Source organism: Rhinatrema bivittatum, chromosome 15 (assembly GCF_901001135.1).
Source record: "Rhinatrema bivittatum chromosome 15, aRhiBiv1.1, whole genome shotgun sequence".
Classification (NCBI taxonomy): Eukaryota; Metazoa; Chordata; class Amphibia; order Gymnophiona; family Rhinatrematidae; genus Rhinatrema; species Rhinatrema bivittatum.
In genome coordinates, this window is record NC_042629.1 from 26,123,024 (window position 1) to 26,149,445 (window position 26,422).

General features: G+C 44.2%; 2 protein-coding genes across 6 annotated transcripts in view; one reads left to right on the forward strand and one right to left on the reverse strand.

Annotated features, from left to right (window-relative positions):
• The window catches only part of DNMT3L (DNA methyltransferase 3 like), a 93,610-nt gene extending 79,647 nt beyond the window's left edge, over positions 1 to 13,963 (forward strand). For 2 of the 3 annotated variants that reach the window (XM_029578818.1, XM_029578820.1), the window contains 2 exons: positions 4,406 to 4,491; positions 13,760 to 13,963. In XM_029578818.1, coding sequence (XP_029434678.1) covers positions 4,406 to 4,491; positions 13,760 to 13,898 — 225 coding nt within the window. In that variant the 3' untranslated portion in view covers positions 13,899 to 13,963. Of the gene's footprint in view, positions 1 to 4,405; positions 4,492 to 8,629; positions 9,066 to 13,759 lie in introns of those variants that run through there. The other variant, XM_029578819.1, reaches the window with a different exon arrangement.
• Positions 13,964 to 20,974: 7,011 nt separating this feature from the next.
• Positions 20,975 to 26,422, reverse strand: part of NFKBIL1 (NFKB inhibitor like 1) — a 24,799-nt gene continuing 19,351 nt past the window's right edge. For all 3 annotated transcript variants that reach the window (XM_029578989.1, XM_029578992.1, XM_029578991.1), the window contains exon 6: positions 20,975 to 21,762. In XM_029578989.1, coding sequence (XP_029434849.1) covers positions 21,212 to 21,762 — 551 coding nt within the window. In that variant the 3' untranslated portion in view covers positions 20,975 to 21,211. The remainder of the gene's footprint in view (positions 21,763 to 26,422) is intronic.

Here is a 26,422-nt window from a genome sequence, read left to right on the forward strand (position 1 = left end):
TCATCCTGGTAGCATCTGAATGGCCCCACAGGCCGTGATTCGCGGATTTGATCAACCTGGCATCGGGCGGGCCTCTTCATCTCGGCCATCTCCCTCATCTGCTTTGGCAGGGTCCTGTATTTTTCAACCAGGCGGATCACTTCTGTCTAGCAGCCTGGCTTTTGAATGGAGACGCCTGAGGCGTAAAGGCTATAAGGAGAAAGTGATTACCACTCTCCGGGTGCGGAAACCATCTACTTCTTTGGTTTATGTTTGCGTTTGGAAAATCTTTGAGAATGTCTGTTCAGAATAGAGTGTCTCGGTGCGCACGGCAGCGGTCTCGGTGGTGCTTTCTTTTCTTCAAAATGGCCTCTCCAAGGGGCTGTCCTTCAATTCGTTGCACGTCCAAGTGTCTGCTCTCGGTTCTCTTCTTGGTCGAGTGGAAGGGCACACCTTGGCGTCTCATCTGGACATGGTTCTGTTTTTGAAGGGCGCCAAACATTTGAGACCACCCGTCCGTCCCACATGTCTGTCCTGGAATCTCAATTTAGTCCTCCGGGCTCTCTGGCTCCATTCGAACCTCTCCATCGGGCTACTCTAAAGGATCTTACGCTTAAGGCGGTTTTCTTGGTCTCTATTTGTTCCGCTCGACGGATTTCGGAGATTCAAGCGCCATCCTGTCGAGAGCCCTTTCTGTGTTTTTCGGATGCGGGAGTCTCTCTCAAGACCATTCCTTCCTTTTTGCCGAAGGTCATTTCTTCTTTCCATGTTATCAGTCAGTGGAGCTTCCCGCATTCTTTCCGGAGGACGTCGCAGGTCTCTCTGGGGGTGATCTTCGTCTGCTGGACATGAAACGCGTGTTACTCCGCTACCTTCACATCACCAATGAGTTTCGACTTTCCGCTCATCTTTTTGTCCTCTGGAGTGGTCCAAATAGGGACAAACAGGCTTCCAAGACTACTATTGCTCGGTAGTTGAAGGAAGCCATTTCTTCGGTATATCTTTGCCAAGGCCGGACAGTTCCTGAGGGTTTGAAGGCTCACTCTTTGCATTCTCAGGCTACTTTGTGGGCAGAGAGTCTCTTGGTCTCTCCGCAAGAGATCTGCAGGGCCGCTACATGGTCATCCCTCATACCTTTGCTCAACACTACCGTTTAGATGTGCATGCCCCGGTTTTTGGTTCTTTGCTTCGAGCGGGACTATTTTGGTCCCACCCAGTTTAGGGAAGCTTTGGTACATCCCACGATCTGGACTGATCCGGGTATGTACAGGGAAAGAAAAATTAGTTCTTACCTGTTAATTTTCATTTCTGTAGTACCACAAATCAGTCCAGATGCCCTTCCCTAGTTCTTTTCTTGCTGCCGCACGCTCGAAGCTTTTCCTATAGGGCTCTGGATGAATATCATCTATCATTGACCAAGGATATGCAAGAGAGCTATTTTACAGAGTCCATTCCTTGTTGATAATTGTTTAGTTTGTTACTCATTTGAGTCTTGTTTACTTGCTTGATCTCTTTTCTGGGTTCTTTTGGTTCTTATCTGCTTTGACAATAGTTATACTGAAGGGCTGCAGGGTAGGCTCTGTCCTGATATAGGATACCCTTTTCAGTTTTGGTCTGTCTCCATCTGCTGGACAGGAGGCTCATCCCACAGTCTGGACTGACCCGTGGTACTACAGGAATGAAAATTAACAGGTAAGAACTAATTTTCCTTTTTTTTCATATTGAAACTATTGAAATAAATTTGGGTCCCAATGAACCAAATGAACGAACTTACATTTTTTTTTCTTCTGCTCATCCCTATTACATGAGACACTTTTTTTTTTTTCCAAACTCAGGTTCACATAGAACTATGACAGCAGAAAAAGACCATGCAGCCTATCTGGTTTGCCCAACCACACCAAATTAATTATTTAAAAGTATCAATGACACGCAGATCTGTAAAAAGATAAGAATATACGTCAGATGTATTTCCATGCACCTCCCTCTCTCTCACTGCATGCAAATACTGCTCATGCATATTCATTGTGGATATCGTGAAAACTCCTTCTGGCATATGGCACTTAAAGACCAGAGTTGCTACCCTCCATTTACATTTTGGCACACCACTTCACAAAGGTTGCCTCCCTCTGTTCAGCTCTCTTCTAACCCCCACCCTCTTGAACTAGGAGCTCTCTACTCCAGCAGATCCTCTAGGGCAGAGCTTTCCAAACTGTGTGTCGGGACACGTTAGTGTGTCGCCTGCAGTGTGCAGGTGTGTCGCGCAAGCCCGGTCAACTCTGACGCAAGTTTGGCCTTTTTTTTCTAGAGATTCACTTTTTTTTTTTTTTTCAGTTTATGGGTTGCTTATTATTGGGTGATTTTTGCTGTCAATCGCGTTTTTTGGGGGACTTGGTGGGTGGAACGAGCCTAGCTGCCCTTGCATTGGCTGCTGCTGCTGATGAGGCCTGGCCATGAGGAGTACTGACTGCAAGCAGCAGTGTCTGGTGATCATGGAAGGGAGTGACGCACTTAACTGGCAACAATCAAAAAGACGAGGTACATGAGTGTGGGGGCCAGACATGTACTGGGGGGAAGAAAAATGAGTGTGTGGGGGACAGACATGTACTGGGGGGAGAGAAATGAGTGTGTGGGGGACAGACATGTGCTGGGGGGAGAGAGATGAGTGTGGGGGGCCAGACAATTTGTTTTATTATTGTTACTCATAAATTATAACAATAACATGAATCTTGGAATATATATTTTTAATATAAATTTAAGGTTTTCATGAGATAGGTTGTGTCGTGAAACATTTTATTTATGTATATATTTAAGGAAACATACATAAATTGTCGAAATATGTTTCGTTAGTTTAACTTTTAACCTCTGGTTTACTAGTAGACTGAATTACCGTGTCGTGAAATTATGTTTGTCTAAAAAGTGTGTCACCAACATGAGAAGTTTGGAAAGCTCTGCTCTAGGGGGAGGTGCTATTGGGTATGGTATGCCCCCTTTACTGCTGACTAGTCCAAGGGCTGGGAGCTAGGACCACCTAGTGGAGTCCTAAGGGGGTTTCTACCTAATTGCTTAGAGCCTGATATTAAAATGATCTAGGTGCCTAACTTAAAAGATAGATATCTAGATTTTTTTTAATTTAAAAAGTTTTCCAGGCTCTGTAATTAAATTTAGGCATTTCAAATCACAAGGTACCTAAATTTGGGTGCCTTGACAGGAGAATAAATTAGGTGTTCAGCACTTTTTCGGAGTACAGGGCACCTAAATTTAGTTGAGCAATGCCTTAATTGGGAACCTGATTTAGGCACCTAAATTCAATCATTTTAAGGTTCTTAATTAGGGTACCTTAAATCAGGTGATGAGCCCTCTGAACTATTAGAGTAAAACACGAGAAGGCTAAGATCAAGAAGAGTCCTGGATTTTGTGATTTAAAAGCAATCTCAGAGGTAGATTTTTTAAAGAAGACTTGAATATAGCCAGATAAGAAACAAGATGCACCAACTCAGGAAGGCTGTTCCAGGCACATGACATAACATACAGAGTCTGGAATTAGCAATAGAGGAGCAGGGCAGAGATAGGAGAAGTTTGCCCAACAAATGAAGGACACAAAGCTGATGCAATATCTGTGTGGGAAAAATGGGCATCCATGATGGAGCGCCCATCCACCTCTCCTGAGCACGATACAGTAAGCAAATGAGCTGCAGTGTTAAAAAGGAGGTGCTAGGGGCGTTGTGTGTCCCTAGAGCCTCCTCAGCATTGGGTGCCCAGGAGAAGTGGCTATGCGGGGGTTAGGAAAACTGATGCTCGTAAATTAAGCGTCAGTTTTCCAAACCTGATCGCCAAGACTTTTTTTTTTCCACATTTCTGCTTTCTGTGGTTCCTCGGGTTTAATATCACCATGATATTAAGTCGGAGGAACCACAGAAAAGTAGTATTTTCTGCCTTTTAGTTCAACTTTTGGGCTCTTCAAAACTTATCATCTTCGGGGCTGGTGTTAATTTTTTAGTGTTAAAATGTGTGCGTCCGCCGCACATTTATTTTTTACATAGGGGGTACTAGCTAATAGCCTCAACAACATGGCATTTACATGTGATGATCACTATTAGCTTTCTGCTAGTTTGGACGCACTGATCCCCTTATTGTGTAAGGGGTTATGGATGCGGTCCAACCGCAGGTTAACCTGTGCACTAACCTGAGCGCATGGTATTGCATCGGCCTGAAAGAGGGATGTAGGGGAAGATAAAAGGTAGAACAGAGCTGCAGTTGAATGCACTTGTAGGTGAGAAGTTTAAAGTGAATGTGGAAGCAAACAGGGAACCAGTGTAGATCCATGAGAAGAGGGATAATATGTTCTCTTGTCTCATTACATTAAACACCTGATGGAATATGTCTAGCTGTGAAACTTCTCTGATCCAAGCCCTGTCACTTCTTACAGACAAACCCTGTCATCATCTATGATATCAAGAATGAAAGGATTGTCAATGCTCTCCATGTGTGGAGTAATATCCCGTCCCTAAAGAGGTGAGTCTTTCCTTACTGTTCTTAGCCTGTCTCAAGGGACTGAAGAGTAATATCAGGGTTGTGCAACTCATGCCATGATTTTGGATCACAGTAGAAGTGTGTGTGTGTGTGTGTCAGTATTACTTAGTACTCTTCAGTAACCTGGCTGACATGACTACACCAACTTCCCCAACCAGCCAGCAGAGACCACCAACTTTACCACACCTCTTACGAACCTCGCCTACTGCGGAACTGCAGTCCTTACCACCTGCCGTCCTCACAACCTGAAGGTACCACTGCCTCAAGCATCTAATCACAGTTAGACGTGGAATTTAAAAAGCAAAATCGAACCAATAACAGGTCAAAGGAAAAAAGGTGACAAAATGAGCAACAAAATAAAAAATCCTACCAAAGCTAGTAACTCTCCAGCATTCTTCAAACATCAAACACCAAAACATCAGAACAGGCCTTTTATTTACCCTGCTACTGCTAAACGTGCAACTATTTCAAGAAAAATCCCACTAATAAATGATATTATTAATGAACAACCAACCATATTCTGTATAACTGAAACCTGGCTAAACAACAAGGATAATGCACTATTAAAACAACTTTCACATCCAAACTATAATCTATTCCACATATCAAGACAAAAAAGAAAAGATGGAGGCTTAATAATAATCTGCAAAAAAGAACTCAATTTAATACTAAAGGAAACTGATATCTACCCTCCATATGAAATTGCCATATTAAAATAAAAAATAAATAAATATTGGACTAATATACTGCCCTCCTTGGTCTTCTCCTTAAAGACTGCTCACCATAAAATCAAACTTTTCACTAAAGAATTCCTAACCCAGACACAACAATAATCTTAGGAGACTTTAACCTTCATGTAAATAAGTCACCAAGATCAGTCTCATGCAACATATTCCTAGAGGCAATGGAAGCCTTAGGATGGACCCAACACGTCTCTGAATCCACCCACAAAGTTGGCAATATGCTCAATCTCATTTTCGCAAATCCCAATAATTTTTGTATAAAGACTAAACAAACAGTAATCCCCTGGTCTGACCATCTAATCAGGGCAGATCTTATATACAAAAATCAAATAATGAAAAGCTCTGAAAATATTCCCAGCCAAACATTAAAAAAAATAAAATAAAAATTCCAAAATGCTAACTAATGCCCTTGAGACCAAAATCTGCAACCTCAACAATTGCAATGAAGCATTTGATTTGTGGGAAAAAATGTTTAAGAAAATAGCAGACAAATATTACCCAATCCAAACCATAAACAAAAAAAGTCACAAAAAAAAGAAAAAGAAAAGATGAACCTCTGCTATAATGAAGTACTGAAAGAATAAAAAAAAACACCTAAGAAAAATTGAAAAACACTGGTGAAAAAATCCTTCTGAAAAATCACTAAAAAGATGAAAATCTCACCTCTCTCAATACTAACGAATAAATCAAAGAGACTAAGCAGCAAAACAAATACATGGGGTAATTTAAAAAGAAAAAGGTGGAGGCTTAATAATAATCTGCAAAAAAGATTGAGACAGTTAATAGTGATTAAAGATCCTTTATCACTCCAAACAACTAACAATTCATTCACTAAAACATCATGTAATGAATATGCAGCAGCTCTAACTGAAAAAATCCAGAGGCTGAAACAACAAACGTCTCCCCCTTACAAATGATAAATGGTCAACCTTTGACCCAATCTCAAAACTAGAAATAAGCAAAATCATAACAAAACTAAAACCAGCTACTCACCATTTTGACCCGATTCCAGCCTCTTCACTGAAGCAAGCAAATCAAATAACCCCCACAATCACAACACTTGTCAACCTTGCCTTCACAGAAGGATATATGCCCCAAAATCTAAAACAAGAAGTTATAAAACCAAATTATGAAAACTAAATCAGGGAGATATGACGATTGGGATAACTATAGACCAATCTCCGACCTAACCTTTGTGAAAATTCTCGAAAAGGCAGTTCTTTCCCAATTAGAGTCTCATCTAGAAGACAAAAAAAAAAAAACAACACATACCCTAACCATTTTGGCTTCAACAGAAACCCTTCTACAATCCATAATAGACCCTATACTGCAGGGATTTGACTCCAACAAATCAGACTGCCTAGTTCTGATCAACTTAACAGCTACCTTCGACACTGTTAACCATAACCTTCTATGCCACCAGCTGAGAAACATAGGAATTGATGGAAATGTACTAAAATCGTTCATCTCATTCCTTGCTGGCAGATCTTTCCAAGTAAAACTAGATAATCACCTATCCAACACATTCTAATATACAGCTGGTGTTCCACAGGGTTCTGCACTGTCAGCAACCCTATTTAATATCTACATGCTGCCATTGTGCAAATTATTAACTGACCGTGGAATAAACCTCTTTCTATATGCAAACTATCTACAATTCTATATCCTTCTAACAAAATCATTTGAGAAAACAGCATCACTTATTTCTGGATATATGATCACCATCAAAGAAAAACTTGCACAATTGAAACTATCAATGAACCTTAAAAAACCCAAACTACTTTAGTTGAGCCAAAACCCTCCAAAATCTATTCCACCCAGAATTTATCTTGGAAACTGCCAACTCACATAAGGGGGCTTTGTGTCCAAGTCGAGAAAAACTTAACTATGAAGACCCACATTAGCAAACTGATCAAATATGGTTTCCTCAAACTACAAATCCCGAACCAACAAACTTCTACTAAGCACAGCTGACTTCAGAACCATTTTATAATCTCTAATATTCTCAAACTTAGATTACTGCAGTTCCCTATTTCTGGAACGTCTGGCTGGTCACCTTAAACCACTCCAACTACTGCAAAATGCTGCAGCCAGACTACTGACTGGAAAAAGAAAATTCAGCCACATCAGCCCAACCCTGATAGCATTACATTGGCTACCTGTACAATCGAGAATAATATACGAATACTGACAATAACACACAACATGAATCCAAACAATGATTTGATGGGAATAACATTTAAACCACATATTCCCACACCAGCGCTAAGATTTCAGAGCAAGGCCTGCTAGAATTCCCAACTATTAAAAATTTTCATCTAACACAAACGAGAGACAGAGCGATATCAATTGCAGGACCAATGCTATGGAACTCAATGCCAGAGAATCTTCAAATAAAAACAGACATTAAGAAATTTAAGAAAGAACTGAAAACTTGGCTATTCGATAATGCCTACTCTTTGAGTGATATAACTAATTCCCCCACTCTGATAACCAACTATGGCCTGAACATTACCCCATTCTCTCATCCCCTCCCCACCCCCAATAACAATTACAAATGCATCCTATATGTCCATCTTTGAAGTACTCTCTTAGATTAGGAATGTATACCTGTATGTATGCCTGCCTATGTAACTCAACCTTTGTCTGTGAGTGTTAAACCTGTATTCCATTGTGATCTAGCGATTCTCACATATAAAACACTCAAATAAAACACTTTACTATAGTTGACCCCTGCTTCTCAGACTCATTGTTTCCAGCCACCTACTGGGTCTTCTTGAAAATTCATACAGTTTGGTCTCACCTACATGCTAAAAGGTGTCATGGAAGTAACAAAGGAATCTCTCTTCACATTGAAGGACACCGAACTGAATAGGTCATGGGGGGGGGGGGAAAAAAGGCAAATGCTAACATGAATTATAGCCTTTTTCTATTTAAGCACTGGCTAATGGACTCATCAAGGACAAACATTCATAAACATACATACACTACACACACATCTCTGCCCTATCTTTCATTCACATTCATGTTTGCACAGCTTCTCTGTAACACAAAGACAGTCCGATATCTGCCACAATCTGTACACTTGTACCAAACTCATTTCTGAGATAAAATTATTATTGTACAACTACCTGCCTTTGTGTGTATATCTTATTCTAATGCATCCAATGCCTAATATTGGAAAGTGGATTTGGGTCCAAATAAATTAATCCGAGTGTGACCAGCTCCCCAAAATTGCCTCCCTGCGCTTATGCAGTGCCAGGGTTAAAAACTGGACAGGCAGTTAAATTGGGCTGTTCAGCCTGCTAACTGCCCCTAGCATTAAGGAGAACAGGAACTAAGGAATTGTGATGTGTTAAAACAGCTTGCTTTCACAGCTTTGAATGCTGCCGTACAGAAATCACAACTAAAGACTAAACAGGTAGGAGAGACTGTGCTGTGACTTGAGCAGAACAAAAAGGAAGAGTCATCTGACCCTGGGAGCAAATGAGAGCTTTTGTTGTTCCCTACCCACGCCTGATTAAGTTGGATGTGCACCAGAGGGAAAATCAGAATATTCCCCAACTCTGCAGTGGTTCTCAAGCATTGCTGACTGTCCTGCACTTCAGAGGCAGATCAGGGATCTACAAAGAGGAGGGGAGCCAAGCTGGTCATTGTGCCAGGAAGGATACTAAACAAGAGGAAAGTGAAAGTGAGGCATGGAGAATTTTGTATAAAAGACAGGGGAGAGCCCAAACTGCTCAGCTCCTGTTGGCTGTGTCACATTTAGCATGGGCCCCACAGGTGTTTGTTTTGTGCACATTTAGTGAATTCAGACTATTTTTTTAGGGCATGACATCTATATACAGTATCTCTGTATCTATTGCATTAGAATTATTTGCACATTTTGTTCCACTGATTTGCTAACTCTTTACCTTATTTTACTGTTATCTGCTGCTTACGCTTTCCCACTGTACTAGTTACTAATTGTTCACCAATAACATTTTACAAATTGTTGATCTGGGTGTCGTGTGTTTAGATCTTTTGAAAGAGAGAGGGGATCCTGTAGAGTGACTGGGGCATGGTATAGGGGTGGGGGTCTTTGGGACATTGTCTCATCCTCCTTTCAAGTGGGCGAACCTGCAGGATTAACATTTATTTCTTCTATGGTGACTTCCCTTTCCTTGACACCATGTGAATTACACTACCTTACAGGAGGTTACATGAGATTCCTGCTTCATATTAGAGTCTCCCAGCATTCCTTTGGCTTCCTCCTCTGCTGGCTATGTAGTGCTGTTCTCCAGCCAAGCTAAACAGTACAGCCCTTTTCCCAACTTGTTAACACTGAGTGCTGGATGCTTTTCTTACAGAACATTTGTCAATCACAGAAGAGCACACAGGAGATTGACAGATTTTTATAGTCCTTCACCTTGGCTGTGGCAGGTTGTAGTCGCTGCAGGGTTGAAAACCCTCTTTTTGACAGGTCCAAAACACATCACCACGATCCAGATACATCTCCATCCACATTGTAAGGCTCCAACGCATGATAAGCTCATGGGGGCAAAACCTGGTTTATAGTAGCTTGCTATACATGCAATCTGTGGGATTGGGTGGTTCTACAGAACATATTACTCTGCCATTCGCTTACCAGGCAAGCAGAATCAAATTGCAGTCTCTGAGATGTCATCCTCAATTGCACAAGTGGTCATTCTACTAAAACATAACTCAGTAACATTTTCACCTCTAGAGAATCCCGCAAATTGATTTCTTTGCAGTATAGTTTAATTACAAGGCACCTCTTTACTATTCAGGAAAACCAGCAGACAACTGTCTAGTGACAGATGTATTCTCCATCACATGGAATCGAGACCTGCTTTATGCTTGTTACTTTTAGTGGTCCGCAGGCTGTCCCATGAACCGCCGTACTGGCCGGGCCATCTCCGGCTCCCAATGTGGCCTGGTGCCTCTGGCCTTCCACGTGGCTGCCCGCTGCGCTCCAACGTAGTGGGACATCACTGACTCTGCATGCAGTAGGATGCTGCCGGCCCCATCCAGACACTTCTCCACAGGCCCTATTTAAAGGGCCCGTGTTGGGAAAGTCCTGACAGTGCCTAATAATATAAGAACCACAAACAAATGCTGGATTAAAGTGATACAATCCCAGATTTCAGATGAGTATATAAACCCAAAAGTTCTTTTATTCAAAAGATGGCAACTCCACTGTATACAATGAACATAGTCTTTCATGCACAAGGGGTCCCCCGACACGGACCCGTGTTTCGCCAACATGTGCCTAATAATATCACATGTTCAGGCCTACAAAAGGCTTTTGCTGTCTCTCTTTCACTGCCTAAGCCGATCCAGCTGCGCTTCGTAGTGTGTTGCTTTTTATCTTCATTCCAGCCTTGTCCAGCTTGCTTTCAGTTCTGGTTCAGTTTGTCTTCATCTACATTGCCTGCTTTTTCTTGTCCTCTCCTGCCTGCTCTACCGGCCAGTTGGAGGCCTGCCTGCTCATAGCAGAAGGCAATGCAATCCACCAGCCAGTTCGATAGTGTGCGCTTACCCACTGCCACCCCCGGCCTGTTGGGGCCAAAAGACACAAAGAGCTGGTGGATTGTCTGTGGCTCGCTGTGCGGTCTAGGTAAAATGCCAGTGCCCATTTACAGTCCAGGGTATGGAGAGCACATTCCCCTGGGTGGGAATGTGGCCTCGGAAAGAAGGTGGGTAGAACGATTGACTGATTGATGTGAAAATCAGTCACCCCCTTGGGCAAGAATTTAGGATGCATACGCAGAACCACACGATCGTGGATGAACTTCGTGCATATGTAACCAGGGCCTGAAGCTCGCTGACCCTGCGGGTGGAAGTGATTGCCACCAGGAATATGGCTTTCCAGGTGAGAAACGTCAGACCACAGGACTGCAGGGGCACAAATGGAGGCTGTAGCAGTCTTGCCAAAACCATATTGAGGTCCCAGGACGCTGCTGGAGGCCGAAGAGGGGGCTTCAATTGAAGGAGCCCCCGCATGAAGCAGCCAACCAGGGGCTGGACTGAAACAAGCGTGCCAGCAACACCTCAGTGGTATTCGCTGACAGTGCTGAGGTGAACTCTGACAGAACTGGTCTGTAGCCCAGACTCCGTCAGGTATCACAGGTAGTCCAGCAGCCGGGAAAGAGGGCAGGAGAAGGTGTCCAACCCATGCCCTCCGCACTGGTTGACATGTCATCTCAAAACAAAAAGGGACACAAGATTGAAATCTATGGCAGTGGCCATCGATGACTGGCAGGCACCGAGTGCATTGCCACCCTAGGAAATAAACAACAAAAATAAACTTATCCAAAAACATTGAAAAACCTATCTAGGATGCTAACGGGAGAACTGAGGGGAGCCTGCATCAATCACACGAGGAAACACAAAAAATTGCAAAAGTTGAAGGAAAAATTGAGGCTAACCCAACCACAAGATACAAGGCTCCGTGGAAAAGAAAAGAATGGAGGGACCCTGCATGGATGCATGGCATATTGCATGCGTGAGCATGCTCACCGAGGTTCAGTCAAAGTTCTAGAAACTTTGACATAAGTTTTCTATGCTGGGCTCCATCCAATGATGTCACCCATGTGTGAGGACTTCCATCCTGCTTGTCCTTGGAGAAAAACAGCCCATCTAGTCTACCCATCTACTAATGTCTACAATCCCTACCATTCGCTTAGAGATCCCTTCAATCTTGTTCCATGCTTTCTTGAATTTAGATTTTATCCTTGTCTCCACTGGGAGGCTGTGCCATGCATCCACCACCCTTTCCGTAAAGAAATATTTCCTTAGATGACTTCTCAATCTATACCCATTCACCCTCATCCCATGACCCTTGGTTTCAGTCCTGTGCACCTAATGAAGTATTTAAATGTCTCTATCCTATCTCTGCCTTCTGCTAGTGACTAGGATATACATGTTTAGATCTTTAATTGATATTACATTGCATTTATCATTATTATATTTTGTTACCCTGAGTTCAACTTGCAGTTAATTTTTGCTAGTTAAGTATAAGAGTCAATTCATTGCATTCCATCTTACAAGGAGAGAATTGTAGAAATGCCAGTAGCCCCAAACAAGGATGTGCCTCATTGAACATGAGGCCTACTACTATGCACGTAGACTGAAGCAAAAGTACAAGCCTAAGCAATACAAACATGGAGACTGTAGCCACATGAAACTGTGATTCACACAGAAGAAGACTATGATTGTTCTTCATATCAGACATCTGTCAACACCTTTCACTATCTGAAGAAAACCTTGGACAAGTACTGTGAAACATGTCCTTGGTGAAAACTTTGTATCCAGCCATGAGACCAGCTCTGAAATGGGTATTGTTCTACTGATGGAATCTAATGAACTCCATTAACCCACAAAGGAATATTCATATGCATCTGGACTCAGACAACATCATTGCATTCCACCATTCCTGTGGCTGTAGGTGGTGGTAACATCCAATCACGATCAACATTTGACCTTATGAAACTGAATATGCAATGAAGTTTGGATCAGAGAAAAGGTCTGAATTATCCAGTCATTATCCTAAGGTTTTTCCCCCCATGGCTTTTTCCTCATGGATTACCCAAAGCTCTGCCAACAGAGCTTTGCTTACAGAACTTTGTTGCAGTGAACCTGCAAGCCAAGGCAGAGTTTTATACTTATTATCTGCTCTGAGAAGCAGGATCTAGTCAATTATCCCTTGAAAGAATTAAAAGCTAAGAACATCTGTACCCTGTTCCTGCTGTCATAGCTCACTGAGACATCTGTGAGACCTTTGGGTTATGTCTGGCCTCCACCATACATAGTTTTGCTGGATTTCATCCCATGGTGTTGAGACATCTCTGAACCTTTACAGGTCTAGCTAAGGGTGAGAACACTGGTTTAAATTACCTTTCAGCTGGATTAATTAATTTTGCATTTGCATAATTACTAAGTGCAAGTTAGGCTTAGAGATAACAAGTATAAGTTCTGTTTATCTTTCATGACAGTGCCTTGTATTGTGAAACTGTAACAAACTAAAAAATTTAAAATTAAAGAGCACAAAGAAAAGAAATAATTATACCATATTAAATCGTTTACCTTATGCTGCTATAATAAAATTAACTTACTACCTCACAAAGTGTCTGTAATTGCTTCCTAAAACTAATGAATTCATATTGTAAGATTGGTTAAATCTAGTAATTTACTGCAAAATATCCACATCAGATTTCCTACACTCCCAACCCCTGCCAAGTACATCTGGTTGTCTCATCCTGCCAAACTCCATGCTTTCGCATGTTTAGGTATGATGTATTTGTGTAATACCACCTCCTATTGTAAAAAGGCACCAGATACGTGTAATTGTAAATGATTAGTTATTGATCTAGGATGAGAACCCATGTTTTGTCTCTTTGTAAACAGCTACCCTTAGCAAATTACTGTAAATTCAAAGTCTGCACTACAGCATTTGTCCTTTGCACCACAGAGTCTGAGTTTGCCTTTTCTGATCTTTCTTGTAGTAAGTATGCCTCACCAAACTGGAACCTGGATTTATCTACATTTTTTCAGAAGAGAGCTACTCAGCCACTGCCCAAGATGCTGAAGAGGTTCTTGGCTCCCCTGCGGGAATATTTCAGATGTTTTCAAAGGTCCCCATAGACAGCAGGCCCAAGCCATAAAGTTGCCATTTTTTTATTGACATTTTCACATTATAATATATACAATAAACAAATATTATTGCACAAGAATTGTGTTCTTTTCTGTTCACCCAAGTAATAAACTTACAAAAACCCACCCTCCAAAAGAGAGGACTACAATTATTTTAAATGTATATAGATCTCCTGAGAATGTCAAAAAAATGTTACCTCTCTCTTGATATTCATCCTTTACATGTAAAGTTATAATTCTAAGATGAAGACTGTCCCTGTCTTCTATAACTAATTTTCTTTTGAGGGTTTATCTTGTCAATTCCAGTAATTGACATTCTGTCTCGCAGGCATCAAAAGGTGAACAATCAAAGAAATCCTCCCCTATTATAGGGTAGTATCTCTGGTATTGGCATCCTAGGTAACCTGTCAGAAGGTAGCTGCATCCCTGTGATCCTGCATATCCGTCGGATCACCTCCAACTAATATATTTTGATTGTGGTGTGTATCTACCATAAACGGTAGAAAGAACCCACCATGTTCTAGCACCACCACCTGTTAGATGACCTATTCTGTGGAATTTATTGGGGTATAGTAATGTATAACCATGGTTTATGGTAGTATAAATTGAATTGCCTGAGCTTATTCTTTGAACTACTGTATCCTAGTCATCTTCACTTATATTGCATCCCCAAACCTTTAGCATTTACTAAAGAGGATTCTTTATATTCTACATTATTTTTAGGTAATTTTTGTAAACCAGACCTTTATGACAGAAGCTTTGACCTGCTTTGCAGGCAAAAGCCAGAAGGATGCTGGGATGCATAGGGAGAGAAACAGCCAATAGGATAAAGGAGGTGATAATGCCTCTGGTAAGACCTCATGTGGAATACTGTGTACACGTCTGGAGACCACACCTTCAAAACCATTGTAACCAGAGAGCAGCTACTAAAATGGTCAACAGTCTTTATCATAAAGCATATGGGGAGAGACTTAAATATCTAAAAATGTATAGCTGGAAGGATTGAGGGAAAGGGAAGATATGATAAAGACATGTGAATACCTCTAAAGAATAAATGTACAGAAGATGGGCCTCTTTCAATATAAAGAAGACTCCAGAACAAAGGGGGGGGGGTGTTCATAGGATGAGGGGTAATCTAAGGAAGTATTTATTTACAGAAAGGGTGATGGATGCATGGCACAACCTCCCTGTGGAGATGGTGCAGACAGTAGCAGTATCAGTGTTGAAGATAACATGGGACAAGTACAGAGGATCGCTGAGGGAGAGAGATTATAAAGCTTAGCAGGACATGTGTCTGGACAGTATGGTCTTTATCTGGCATCATATTCTCTGTTTCTAAGGATTTTTGTTTTATTAAACAGGCTTTTCAATTGTATAAAATGTAGAGGGTAATTTTCAAAGGGATTCCCATGGGCAAACAGCTGTTTCTCCTAGGACAAGCAGGATGGTAGTCCTCATATGTGGGTGACATCATCCAGTGAAGCCCGGCATGGAAAACGTTTGTCAAAGTTTCTAGAAGCTTTGATTAGCAGACTGAGCATGCCCAGCCTGCTACTATCCACACGAGGTCCCCCTTCAGTCTCTTCTTTTCCATGGTGACATTGCCTCGCGGTCCGTGGAGCTCCAATTTTTTCAAATTTCTTTAGATTATTTTTTATCCCTTTTCTGATCCTCGTCGGGTCCCTGTTTGCTTTTGGTGTCCCCTCAGTAAGGTAAGACTTTTTGTCCATTTTTTGCTCCAACCTGCGGTCGATTCTCCAACTCCCCACCTTGCGGTGTCCATTTGTCATCGACTGCATGGTGGGGACCAGTTTGTCAGTGTCCGCAGACCATGTCCATCACGGATCTGCATAAGGTTTGCATCCTCTGCCTGGGAAGGCCTCCCACAACGTCCGTGGGTGCCGACTGTGTAATCAGATGACACCCAAAGGGCATCGGGCATACCTCCACAAAAATCCTCCACACCTGCGTCAGTCTCTTCGATCCGCAGAGAGCCATCTGTCACTTCCTCTCGCGACCCCTCTAGCTAGCACCCCCAAGTATCAGGGAGATCATCGATCCTGGGTGGTATCTCCAATTCCCTAGACCTCTGGGTCATTGATTTCCTTGGCACCGGGGAAAGACCGGGCTGAGCACCAGAAGCGGTCATGGAAGCACCGGCACCAATCACCATCCAGACACAATTTTCCAGAGGCGTTCCCCACTGAAACCGATGCAGGGCACCGTGCCACCCTGGGGACCAGAGGATGAGCCGACGATGCCTTGTTCCCCCTTCATCAATACTTATTACCCAGTACTTCCAGGAGGAGTTAGACCGCAGGGTACAATCAGTGATGCTCAAGGCACTGCAGAGCGTTGAGCTGCCGGTGCCACTGGCCCCCATACCGGTACCTGAACCCCCTCCATTGGTGTTAGCAACTCTGCTGGAGCATCTGGACGTCCTTCTTGGTGCCCTGATACAGCCTATGCCTGAGGGGCCCCTTGATACCCTGGCCATCGATGCCCTCCACCGGAGCGATCTCAATTCCTGGGTCCTCCGAGGAGGAAGAGGCAGCCGGGACTGTACTTCCTTGCCCACAGTTTCCCCAAGTCTTTGCCTGACCCCTCCAGCTTAACACTGCAAATGATCCCCTCTATGCCGGGGGACCCATTGGTGCCAGTGCCCCTACGGCCTCCGAAGTCCTAGGAGCCTACGGCTGATGCCCCTTGCCCTCGGCACCCTAGCCCGATGCCCCTCATGGCCCTCGCCCTCTGCACCCTGGCCCAAGTGAGGAAGAGGGTCCCTATGATCCGTGGGGTGATGACTCCAGTCTCGTCCTTTGAATACTCCAACGACCCCCTCTCAGAGCCTTCCCCTCCACCGCCAAGCATTTAGTGAAGACGCGGGGGGGCCGATGCCAGCCCAAAGGGCAGCACTTTGTACTGGAAATGTGCATTCCCCACCAGGAAGCAGAGATACTTCCTGTGGTTAAGGAAGATCGCAATGTGTGCATACGCCTCCTTGAGGTCGAGGAGCAAAGCCAGTCTCATTAAGGTGAACAAAATATCATCTGCAAAGAGGGACAGCTTGAAGTGATAAGATCCCAGACTCACTCCATAAATGGAAGGGGTATTTTTGACTCTGGAGGCAAAGGGTTCTAAAAATAGAGCAAACAACAATGGGGAGAGGGGACATCCCTGCCTTGTCCCTCTACTGATCGGGAAATTCTGTCCATAACTTCCATTTACTTTTACCTTAGCCGGGGGGGGGGGGCAAAGTTTCTGTACCCATTGGAGAAAAAAGGAATCAAATCCCATCTGTTCCAATGTCTGAAATAAAAAAGGCCAATGTTCAAGATCAAAAGCCTTTTCGGCATCAATTGATAGCAACACGGAGGGAATGTGCTACTTATTGACCCACCAGATCAGCAATTTTCCTGACATTGTTAGCGGCCATGCGCTGGGGTATAAATCCAACCTGGTCCATATAAACCAGCTGAGGCACATATCGGTTTAAGCACAAGGCCAGAACCCTAGCTAAGATCTTGAGATCCAGGTTGATTAAGAAGATGGGTCTATATGACCCACATAAAGAGGGGTCGCTACCTGGCTTGCAAGTACAGTTATTCCCACCATGTTAGAGTGTATTGGAAGGAAGCCACCCTGGCGAATGTGATTGATTAGATTGACAAGCGGTTCAGCTAGGACTGTTGAAATTTTCAATATTAAGTGCTAGAGAAACCATCCAATCCCAGCGCTTTGCCAGCCTTAAGTGATTTAATCACTTGCAGGACTTCAGTTATGGTGATGGGAGCATCTACAGTCTGCTGGTGATCAGCAGAGAGAGAGGGCAGAGTCACTGTTTGCAGATAATTTGATACATCACTGTCCGTAATGGATATATCTTTGTTATAGAGGGTAGAGTAAAAATCAGTAAAACCGTCTTTGATCTCAACAGCATCAGTGCATATTTTCCCCTGCGCATTTTTGATTTTTGAAACAATGCTCTGAGCGATTCGACTTTTCAATTGCCAAGCCAGAAAGTGTCCTGATTTGTCACCTCCTTCGAAATAAGCCTGCTTTGTCAGATCTAAGAGATGTGACAGATTATCATCTAGTCTGTGCAATTTTGTCCTAGCCATTTGCAATTTATGATAAATGCGCTGGGATTGGGTGCACATATGCTGTTGGGACAAATCCGCAAAAGTTAATAGGGTCATGTGGTCCCTCTCTTTCTCGTTTACATGCCGCAGCTCTAGAAATGAACAGTCCTCGGGCAACTGCCTTAGAACATTCCCAAATTGTGCTCAGTGGAAGAGAGGCCTGAGAATTGAGCTGATAGTATTCTCATAATTGGCTTTCAAATATAGAAAAGAAAGCATCATCTTTAAGTAAAGATTAATTTAGTTGCCAGTGATGCATCCCTCCATCCCTTGTAGGGGGCGGGTAAAGATCCAACCACACAGGAGCATGATCTGACCAAGTAATAGAGCCCAGACCTGCTACTCTGATCCTGGTTAGGAATGTTCTATCAACAAGGAGAAAATCTATATGGGAGTATAGGGCATGTGGTACAGAGTAAAATGAATAAGAACGGGACATTGGGAACTAATGGCGCCACCCATCAACGAGGCTCCAGTCTTCCATGATTTGACAGTAAAGCCCTTCTAGGGCCTTGTAGGGTTGGGGGCATGACTGGAAAAGCTATCTAGGTCATGCCTTAATATAAAAGTTAAAATCACCCCCTAATATAATGAATCCTTCCCCATGTGTTAAGAGTGGGTTAAGAAATGGGTTGATTTTGGTTGGGAGCATATAGGGAAATAAGAGTAAAAATATCACCCCCCATCCATAACTTCAGAAGAACAAATCTGTCGTCTGGGTCTGAGATCTGCAATAGTAATTCATGCACTAAAAGAGAAAATAAGAATGCCTGTACCCATGTATTTAGCCTGTTTCCCAATTAGCAGCTAAACATTTGTGTGGAAATTCCCTAATAGCCAGCAAGTCCTCATGGTGTTTTCAAAGATGCATTTCTTGAATAAAGGCTATTGTGGCATTTTGTGAGAGTAGCTCCTTACAGAGGAGAAATCATTTCCTATAGGTGTTTAGGCCTCTAACATTAATTGAGAATATGCAGGCCATCATACAAAGACATCAACTATGAGTATTATCGAAAAAAATTGCATGTGAATTAATGGGAAGCAAAGCTTGTCACAAAAGAACAATGAGAGAGGTGCAATGCGAAAATCTCCCCTGTCACTGCTTACAATACCAAAAGAAAAAAAAAAAAATAGAACCTGGTGCGAGAGCAACCCACCCCATTGAAATTCGCAACACCCCATCTATGAACTGCCCACCATATGGGGTTGATCCCGTGCAAGGAGATCAGCTTTCAACCCCAAACTCCCCCACCTCCCATAAAAGTGATAGCCAAAAAAGAACAAAGAGAAAAATAGAATCAAAGCCCCAAAATAAGTCTCAGCTTGTTGAATACTATCAGCCACAGACTGCACAAGTGTCTTCAGCATACGACCGTACAGGGTAGCATATCATTAAAATAGGCCGCTTTGATTACACCCATTCCCTTGTGAAATTGAACCTAAATACTCAAGTTTATTGGGAATGGGAGCAGTGATCAACCATGATCAGAGTATTGCTCCATGTTCATCGGACTGGCGCCGGAGCTGTTGTATTCCTTGGCCGACTTGCCGCCATTTTGGAGTCAGATCTGCCGCCGGTATTGGCAGAGTTGAAGGGATCACGAAGCTCACTTCTAGGTCAGCTGCTTGAAGGCAGCTGCCGCTTTCAATGGGTTTTTAATCCGGTATGCTACACCTTTTACTTGAAAAAATAAAACAAAAGGGAACATCCAACAATATCTTATATTTGCAGCAGAGAGGGCTTCAGTTACCTCTTGCAAATCGTAGCACTTTTGCAATGTGCTGAGTGCCAGATCACTATAAATAGAAAGCTCCAGATCTTTCCATGACCAGCAGTTCTTTTCTTTTGCTAGTCCCAGGATGGCTTCTTTCTGAAGGAAGCTATGTAAATTTATGACAATGTCCCTGGGCTTGTTGTCTCATCGAGGTCCAAGGGCTCTATGGGCCCGTTCGATCTTGATGTTAGGTTCTGGGTGTGAGGGACTGCCATCGAGGTTACAATTGCTGGAGAGGAGGAAGCTACAGAGTGCTGCTGCAACCTCAGCACAGTTGAGGTACTCTTCCATTTCGGGGATCCCCTCTGATCCTCATCGATCTATTTTCGAGGTCCTCAAATTTCTCGGCCAAGGTCTCCATCTCAGAGGTCAGGGCCTTGTGTTGCACAGTAACCACATTCAGAGTCGCAGCATGATTCTCTTCTCTGTAGTCCAGAACATCTACACGATGTCCCAATGCTGTCAGATCCTCTTTTATCTCTGTAATAGAGGCAAGGAGATCTGTTTTATGGTGCTTCAGATCTATTCAATTATGTAAACCATTCCCGGAGCTTGGTCCTTGATGGAAAGTCAAAAGAATCTTGAGATCAGGCTGGTTCAAGGGGCGACGATGGTAGTGCGGCCTCCGTTTCCTGGGCAGTCGGGCCCCCTGCTACAGGGTTGGCCTGGTTGCCATAGTCAGCGGTGAATTCCGACAGCAGTTTGCTAAAAGCAAATGGTTTTAAATCTGCAGTCCATTTCCTTGTAGCCATCCTTGGTAAATGAATCGCCAATAGCTGAGGATCGCACTGAGAAAAAAAGCACTTTAAAAACAGCTTTAGGGCTTTGAATCGGGAAGGTGGGAACGGAGCTCTAGGATTATGCAGCCGACCTCCAGCATGGCAGAACAGCACCCCCTCCTTATATATTTTTAGAATTACGATATGCCATTACACACACAGGATGTCTGGTAATATAACTATGGAAAAAGTGAAGACAAAAATGGAGCTTTAACTATAGGGAGAACATTTCTGGAACAGAAAAATCAATGTGTGATATTGGAAGCATAATTGCTAAAGTAATAAGATTTAATCAAGGGAGGGAAGCTTCAATAGGTTTATAAAGTACTATTGATTTGCAGTGGAAAACTAGACAAATGAGAAGAGACAGATTTTCACTTTTTGGATGTTTATTAATCACAAAGTTGAATTTTTTTTTTTTTATAATAAATTACACTGAAATGCTAATAAAAGCATTTGAAAAGTTTCATAGGTATCCTAGTCACCTAGGTATTTTAGAGGCTCCTTTACCAGTCAGATAAAGCACAGAAGGAGGCAGCCAATCAGAATGCAGGATATCCATTTCCGTACGCTGGGCCCTTTCCCTTGGAGCCTATAACATGTAAACATTATTTCACACTCCCTGCTAACTTGTTTAGGTTTTGGGACAAAGCAGTTACAGTGTCTAAAATTTGCTGCCTGTCTGCCTCATATAGACGAGGACCACAGCACTGGAGAAACTTATCGGGGTGCCAGATGGCCTGCTGCCTGCGCAGGTAGCGCCGGTATCCCACGGCATCACTGGAATCTACCCCATGGAGGATAACGGCCACCATGTCCTCCACGCCACCCTTTGGGCATGGCCATGGGATGTCGTGAAACCTCAGCTGCTGGGTGGCACTTGTAGAAAACACTGTGGCACACTGATGCTCATACCGCTGCTTTTTGCTGCTGCGCAGCTCCTGCTGTTGCTGCAGGGCACGCTCCTGGTACTGGCAGTGCTCCTGCTCCAAACGCTGCTGAAACTCCCGTCGCTCCTTGTCTCTGCGTTGCTCTTCTGCTGCCTTTGCATGGTTGCCACTGGGCCGATCCTGTTGACGTTTCCTGCTGTACTCCCTTGCAATGCGCTCTGCCCAATCATGAAAGCTCTCCGGCTCAGGATCCACCCGACAGAAATCCTCTAAAAACAAGTAGTGAAAAATGTTCAGTACTCCAACATCTTACACATGCTGTACAAGTTGTATTGACATTTTAGCACAAGTCAGACCACTAGAACAGTTTAAGGATGTTCCTACCTTAAAAAGCTTACAATTTGAGTGAAAAAAATGAGAAACAGGACAATGGGGATAAATGCTATCATGGTAGGTGGCAAAGGAAGTGGCTGGTTTTGTGGAAGTGAGTGGAACAAGTGTATTCTAATGAAAGAAGAAAGAGGAGGAGGAGTGTGATATACAACAAGGGAGAGCGTAGCAAGGGAAAATGTTTTGAGATGAGAAACCTGTGCTCAGAGGGTTTGGGGAAAAAGGTGTGTAACAAGATCTAAGGGGAAAAGGCAAGATGCTGCATGCAGGGTGTAATCAGAAATCAGTAATGAGATAAAGGGAAAGAGATGAATGCACAATCTTAAAAGTGTAATACTGTATCAAGCAGAGTTGCTTACCTGTAACAGGTGTTCTCAGAGGACAGCAGGATGTTAGTCCTCATACATGGGTGACATCATCAGATGGAGCCCCGATCCAGAACTTTGATCTCAAAGATTCTAGAACTTTCAAAACATGCCCCACTGAGCATGTGCAGCTGTAATCACCACCCTGCCCCCTAAGCAGAGTCCCATAGTCCATGTATGTCGTTTAGGCCTTTTCTGTGTTAGGCGACTAATAAACTTTTAATAAATGTAAAATGTAAATGTAAACCAACTCTCAGAGGAGATGGGTGGGTTTCATGAGGACTAACATCCTGCTAACCTCTGAGAACACCTGTTACAGGTAAGCAACTCTGCTTTCACCAAGGACAAGCAGGACAGTAGTCCTCACACATGGGCAATTCCCAAACTATAGGCTATCCGAGCAGGACAAAGCAGGAAACCGCACCATGATGAAAGCACCATCTCTCTCCCTTTTGCCTGTGAGGCAGCCGACCCATAAATGATTTAGGTGGAAAAAGAGTTGGAATCTACAAAGAGAAAACCATAGAAACGACAGACATCAAACCCCCATGCATAGCAGGGGCACCTAAGGCAGAGGAGTGATGCGAGTGCCAGCAAGAAACATATTGTGCATCACATAAAATATTAAAAGCAGGGTTTCCAATCAGGAAACCCTGAAACAAAAGTAGGTCTAGAACCTCCTGGATACAGAAAAAAATTCTAGAGATGTAAACAAAAGAAGGACTCTTAGACAAAGACCACGTGGTTTCCTTCATTGTTACAAGACAACCGAAAAACCAACTGAGGCCCGAAAGTTCCCAGAAAGAAACTCCAGGCAACCGGCATCCACCAGACAGAAAGCATCTCAAAAGTATGTCCATGTTTAGCCGATAGGCACAATGGGCAGAAAAACCCAAGCAATGTTTGGGAGAATAATCAGCAACAGCAGGGTCTGTGACAGAGCCTATGAGCCAAAGCACCAGACATAGCTGACCATGCAGGACAGCATCAAGAGTTTCAGGGGATGAAAGGCAATCCCTGAATGAGATCGCTAGCCCAAACCCCCAAGCAGGGAGATAAGTTAGGCCTGAATCTCACCCACACTGCACCCTGTCAAGGGCAGGGCTATCCATCCTGTCTATAGGATAGTTTGGGTGAGCAGGAAGGCACTTTGGACAACCTAGTGAAGTGAGAAAGGCCAAAGGCAGTACTGGCCAGAACTTGGCAAAAATATAGGGAAAAAGTGGTGCATCTTTCCTGCAGGTACACACTAAGATATCCCACGAATGCCCTAACTTTTCCTCCCCTCCCCACAACCTTCCAACTGGAAATAAGAAGGCACAACTGCTGGACTGCAGGGGTAAGAACAAGTCACTAGGTTGTATATCTCAACCCCAAGCAAATAACTCACTGCTGATTCCAGTAAAGAGTTACCCACAGAGATAGAGCCCTCAGCCTGCTTGGAACAGCTGAAACTGAGAGCAAATCCCCTGAGGAAGAAATCCAGAAACACTCCACCAAGAGACAGGAAGCCGGGGTGCCGCAAGTGCAGACCCCTGTCGAACAGGATTTCTTCACCGGCCTGGAAACCCTAAGGGTACCAGGGCAGGGTCAGTGTCATCTCGGAACAGATTGGCCATTAACCTGGCTTAGGTAATAATACCTCAGCTATGATTACATATACTTCCCCCAAGCAAGCACGTGATCCAGTAAATGGAACAATTGTTGGAGGAGAAGTCCATTAACTGCTATTAATCAAATGTACTTAGGGAATAGCCACTGCTATTAATTGCATCAGTAGCATGGGATCTTCTTGGTGTTTGGGTAATTGCCAGGTTCTTGGGGCCTAGTTTGGCCTCTGTTGGAAACAGGATGCTGGGCTTGATGGACCCTTGGTCTGACCCAGCATGGCAGTTTCTTATGTTCTTAGGACCCCTGTCCACAGACAGGATTATACCTGAAATGGGGAAGTATAGCTTGCAAGCCACTGCAACGAAAGAGCAGCACCTCTGCTGCGGCATCCCTCGTCCCTCAACTCCCTCAGCCATGGATATGAAGATAGGTTGAAAGGCATATTTGCTAATTAGACTGATTTAAAAAACTCTCTTCACTGAGGTAGGTCCCTGGAGGCAGGGTCCCTGAGGCGAGAATGAACTGGCAATAGTGGGTCCTCATCAAAACAAATGCTCATTGAGCTCATCAGGTATTAGAGGTGACTCCTGAATGGGAGAAACCCGTAATCTTCACTGGGGAGCTACTCTGTTTTAGGTCTCTCACAAAATAGACCTGCTGTACCTTAGGACGACCTAAGGAGAGCGCTACCACTCAACTGGCTCTCAGAACCCATGAGGAACTGAGCGCGACTGCCAATCAGAAGCAATGACATCCCTTCTCTAGGAAACGTAGAACGAGGGTCACCCCTTTTTAGGGGTGGACAGCTGGGCATCCAGAGGGGATCCCATAATTGTTGCTCTGGAACCCAGTCGAATCTCCCCTTTTTGAAAGGCCAGGAAAGCAACGGGACTCAGGCCTCCCAATCCTGAAAAACCTTTCAACTCTCCAATTGAGAGTTGAGTTACAATCATTGATCACTGAGGTCCAGAAGCAACCAATCTGCCACTTGCAGCTACCCTCAAATGGGGTAAACCACCACGGTAATCAATGGAGGTACCCCAGCAAAAATGGTCTAATGACCACTGCTGCTGATCCCCGATCCTGACCTACAAGGAGAGGCATCGATTCAAAGAACTGAGGCTCCAGTTCGGCGATGACCTGCAAGGGACGGTGCCCCAGGGGCTTCCCCACAAAGGTGATTTGTGACCTGGCTGGTGTCGAAAGATCTATTCCTCTTCGGAGGAAGGAGAAGACTCCCAACACTACCCTCCTGGTGAGTACAGAACACAGTCTTAGGTCAGTCCTGTGGCTGCTGTGCACAACCTGTTGTATTTGCCAAGAGGGAAACACATACCCATACAGTAAGAGGGCAACTGGAAGAATACAGCCCTCCATTGTAAAAGTATACTGAATAGTACTCATAAGTGGTATCCAATCCTATGGATGGGCGGCCCACCTACGAATCCACTTGCCATGCTTGTGGGTGGAATTCCACGGCAGAACAAGGTCAGAGCACCACCTCAGAGTCATTGGCTGAGCGCTGCCAAAAAACAAATTACAGGGTGTGTAATGATGCCTTCCTCACCAGTGCTCCCCAGCATTTTGTGGTGCAGAGCTGACGAAGAGGTCGATACCTTGACATGATGGTGGCAGAACCCTGGCATGGCTGGGTACTGCACAGACAGGGAGAATGCAGCCTGCCATAGCCTGAGGCACTTGCAGCAGATGCCTTGCCGTACCTGATCGCACATGCTGCACTCCACTGTCACACTAACTCCCAGTGGAGTGAATAGGAACAGTGTGATGATGGCATCCCCAGTACCACTGGGGCTCTGGTTATGGTATGGTGGGGTGGCATTCTATGCTGTCACCTCTCCAGTACATGATAATGCTCCAAGAGGCTGGACACAGCTCTTGAAACTGCATTGGGAATGGCTCACCACCTTTTCTCTCATGAAACAGCAGCAGCCAAGTCCATGGCGACTGACCGTGCCCAATGTACTCTGCAGTCATGTCCTGCAATATCCGACTGCATCCACTGATGCCCACCGTGGGGTCAGCGCTTGTAGTGCTAATAGTGCTCTCATGCTCACCAACGATGGATCTCATCAAGTGAACTAAACGACGCTGCACCCGGGGCTTCGACAGCAGTTGACCGAGTCTTGATCAGTTGGATGGTATATAGCGCTATCCCCAGCGCCAAAGGTGCCCACAGACATTGACAGCACAGACAGAAACCCCAGTGCCCGAAGGTATCAATGGACCGACCGTAACCAAGGATGTCAGGGGTGCCTGCAGGCAAAGGCTCTGTAGCCCCAACACGTCTCATCTGTGCCCAGAGGAACTCATGACGGCCAGTGATAGGACAGCAGGATGCCCCTCGGTGCCCCGTCAGGACACTGCAAGGAGCCTGGAGGGCACCAGACCACTGTGCCTGGATGCCTCGGCGTCCCAGGGTGCCTTGAGTGGATGGTGACCTTGGCGCTTGATCCATCCAAGTCCAAAATCCCTTTTGCCAGAGGGCTTTAGTGGCACTCGAGGGCTCTGAAGAGCCCCAGCAGTCGATGGCTTTGAGGACTAC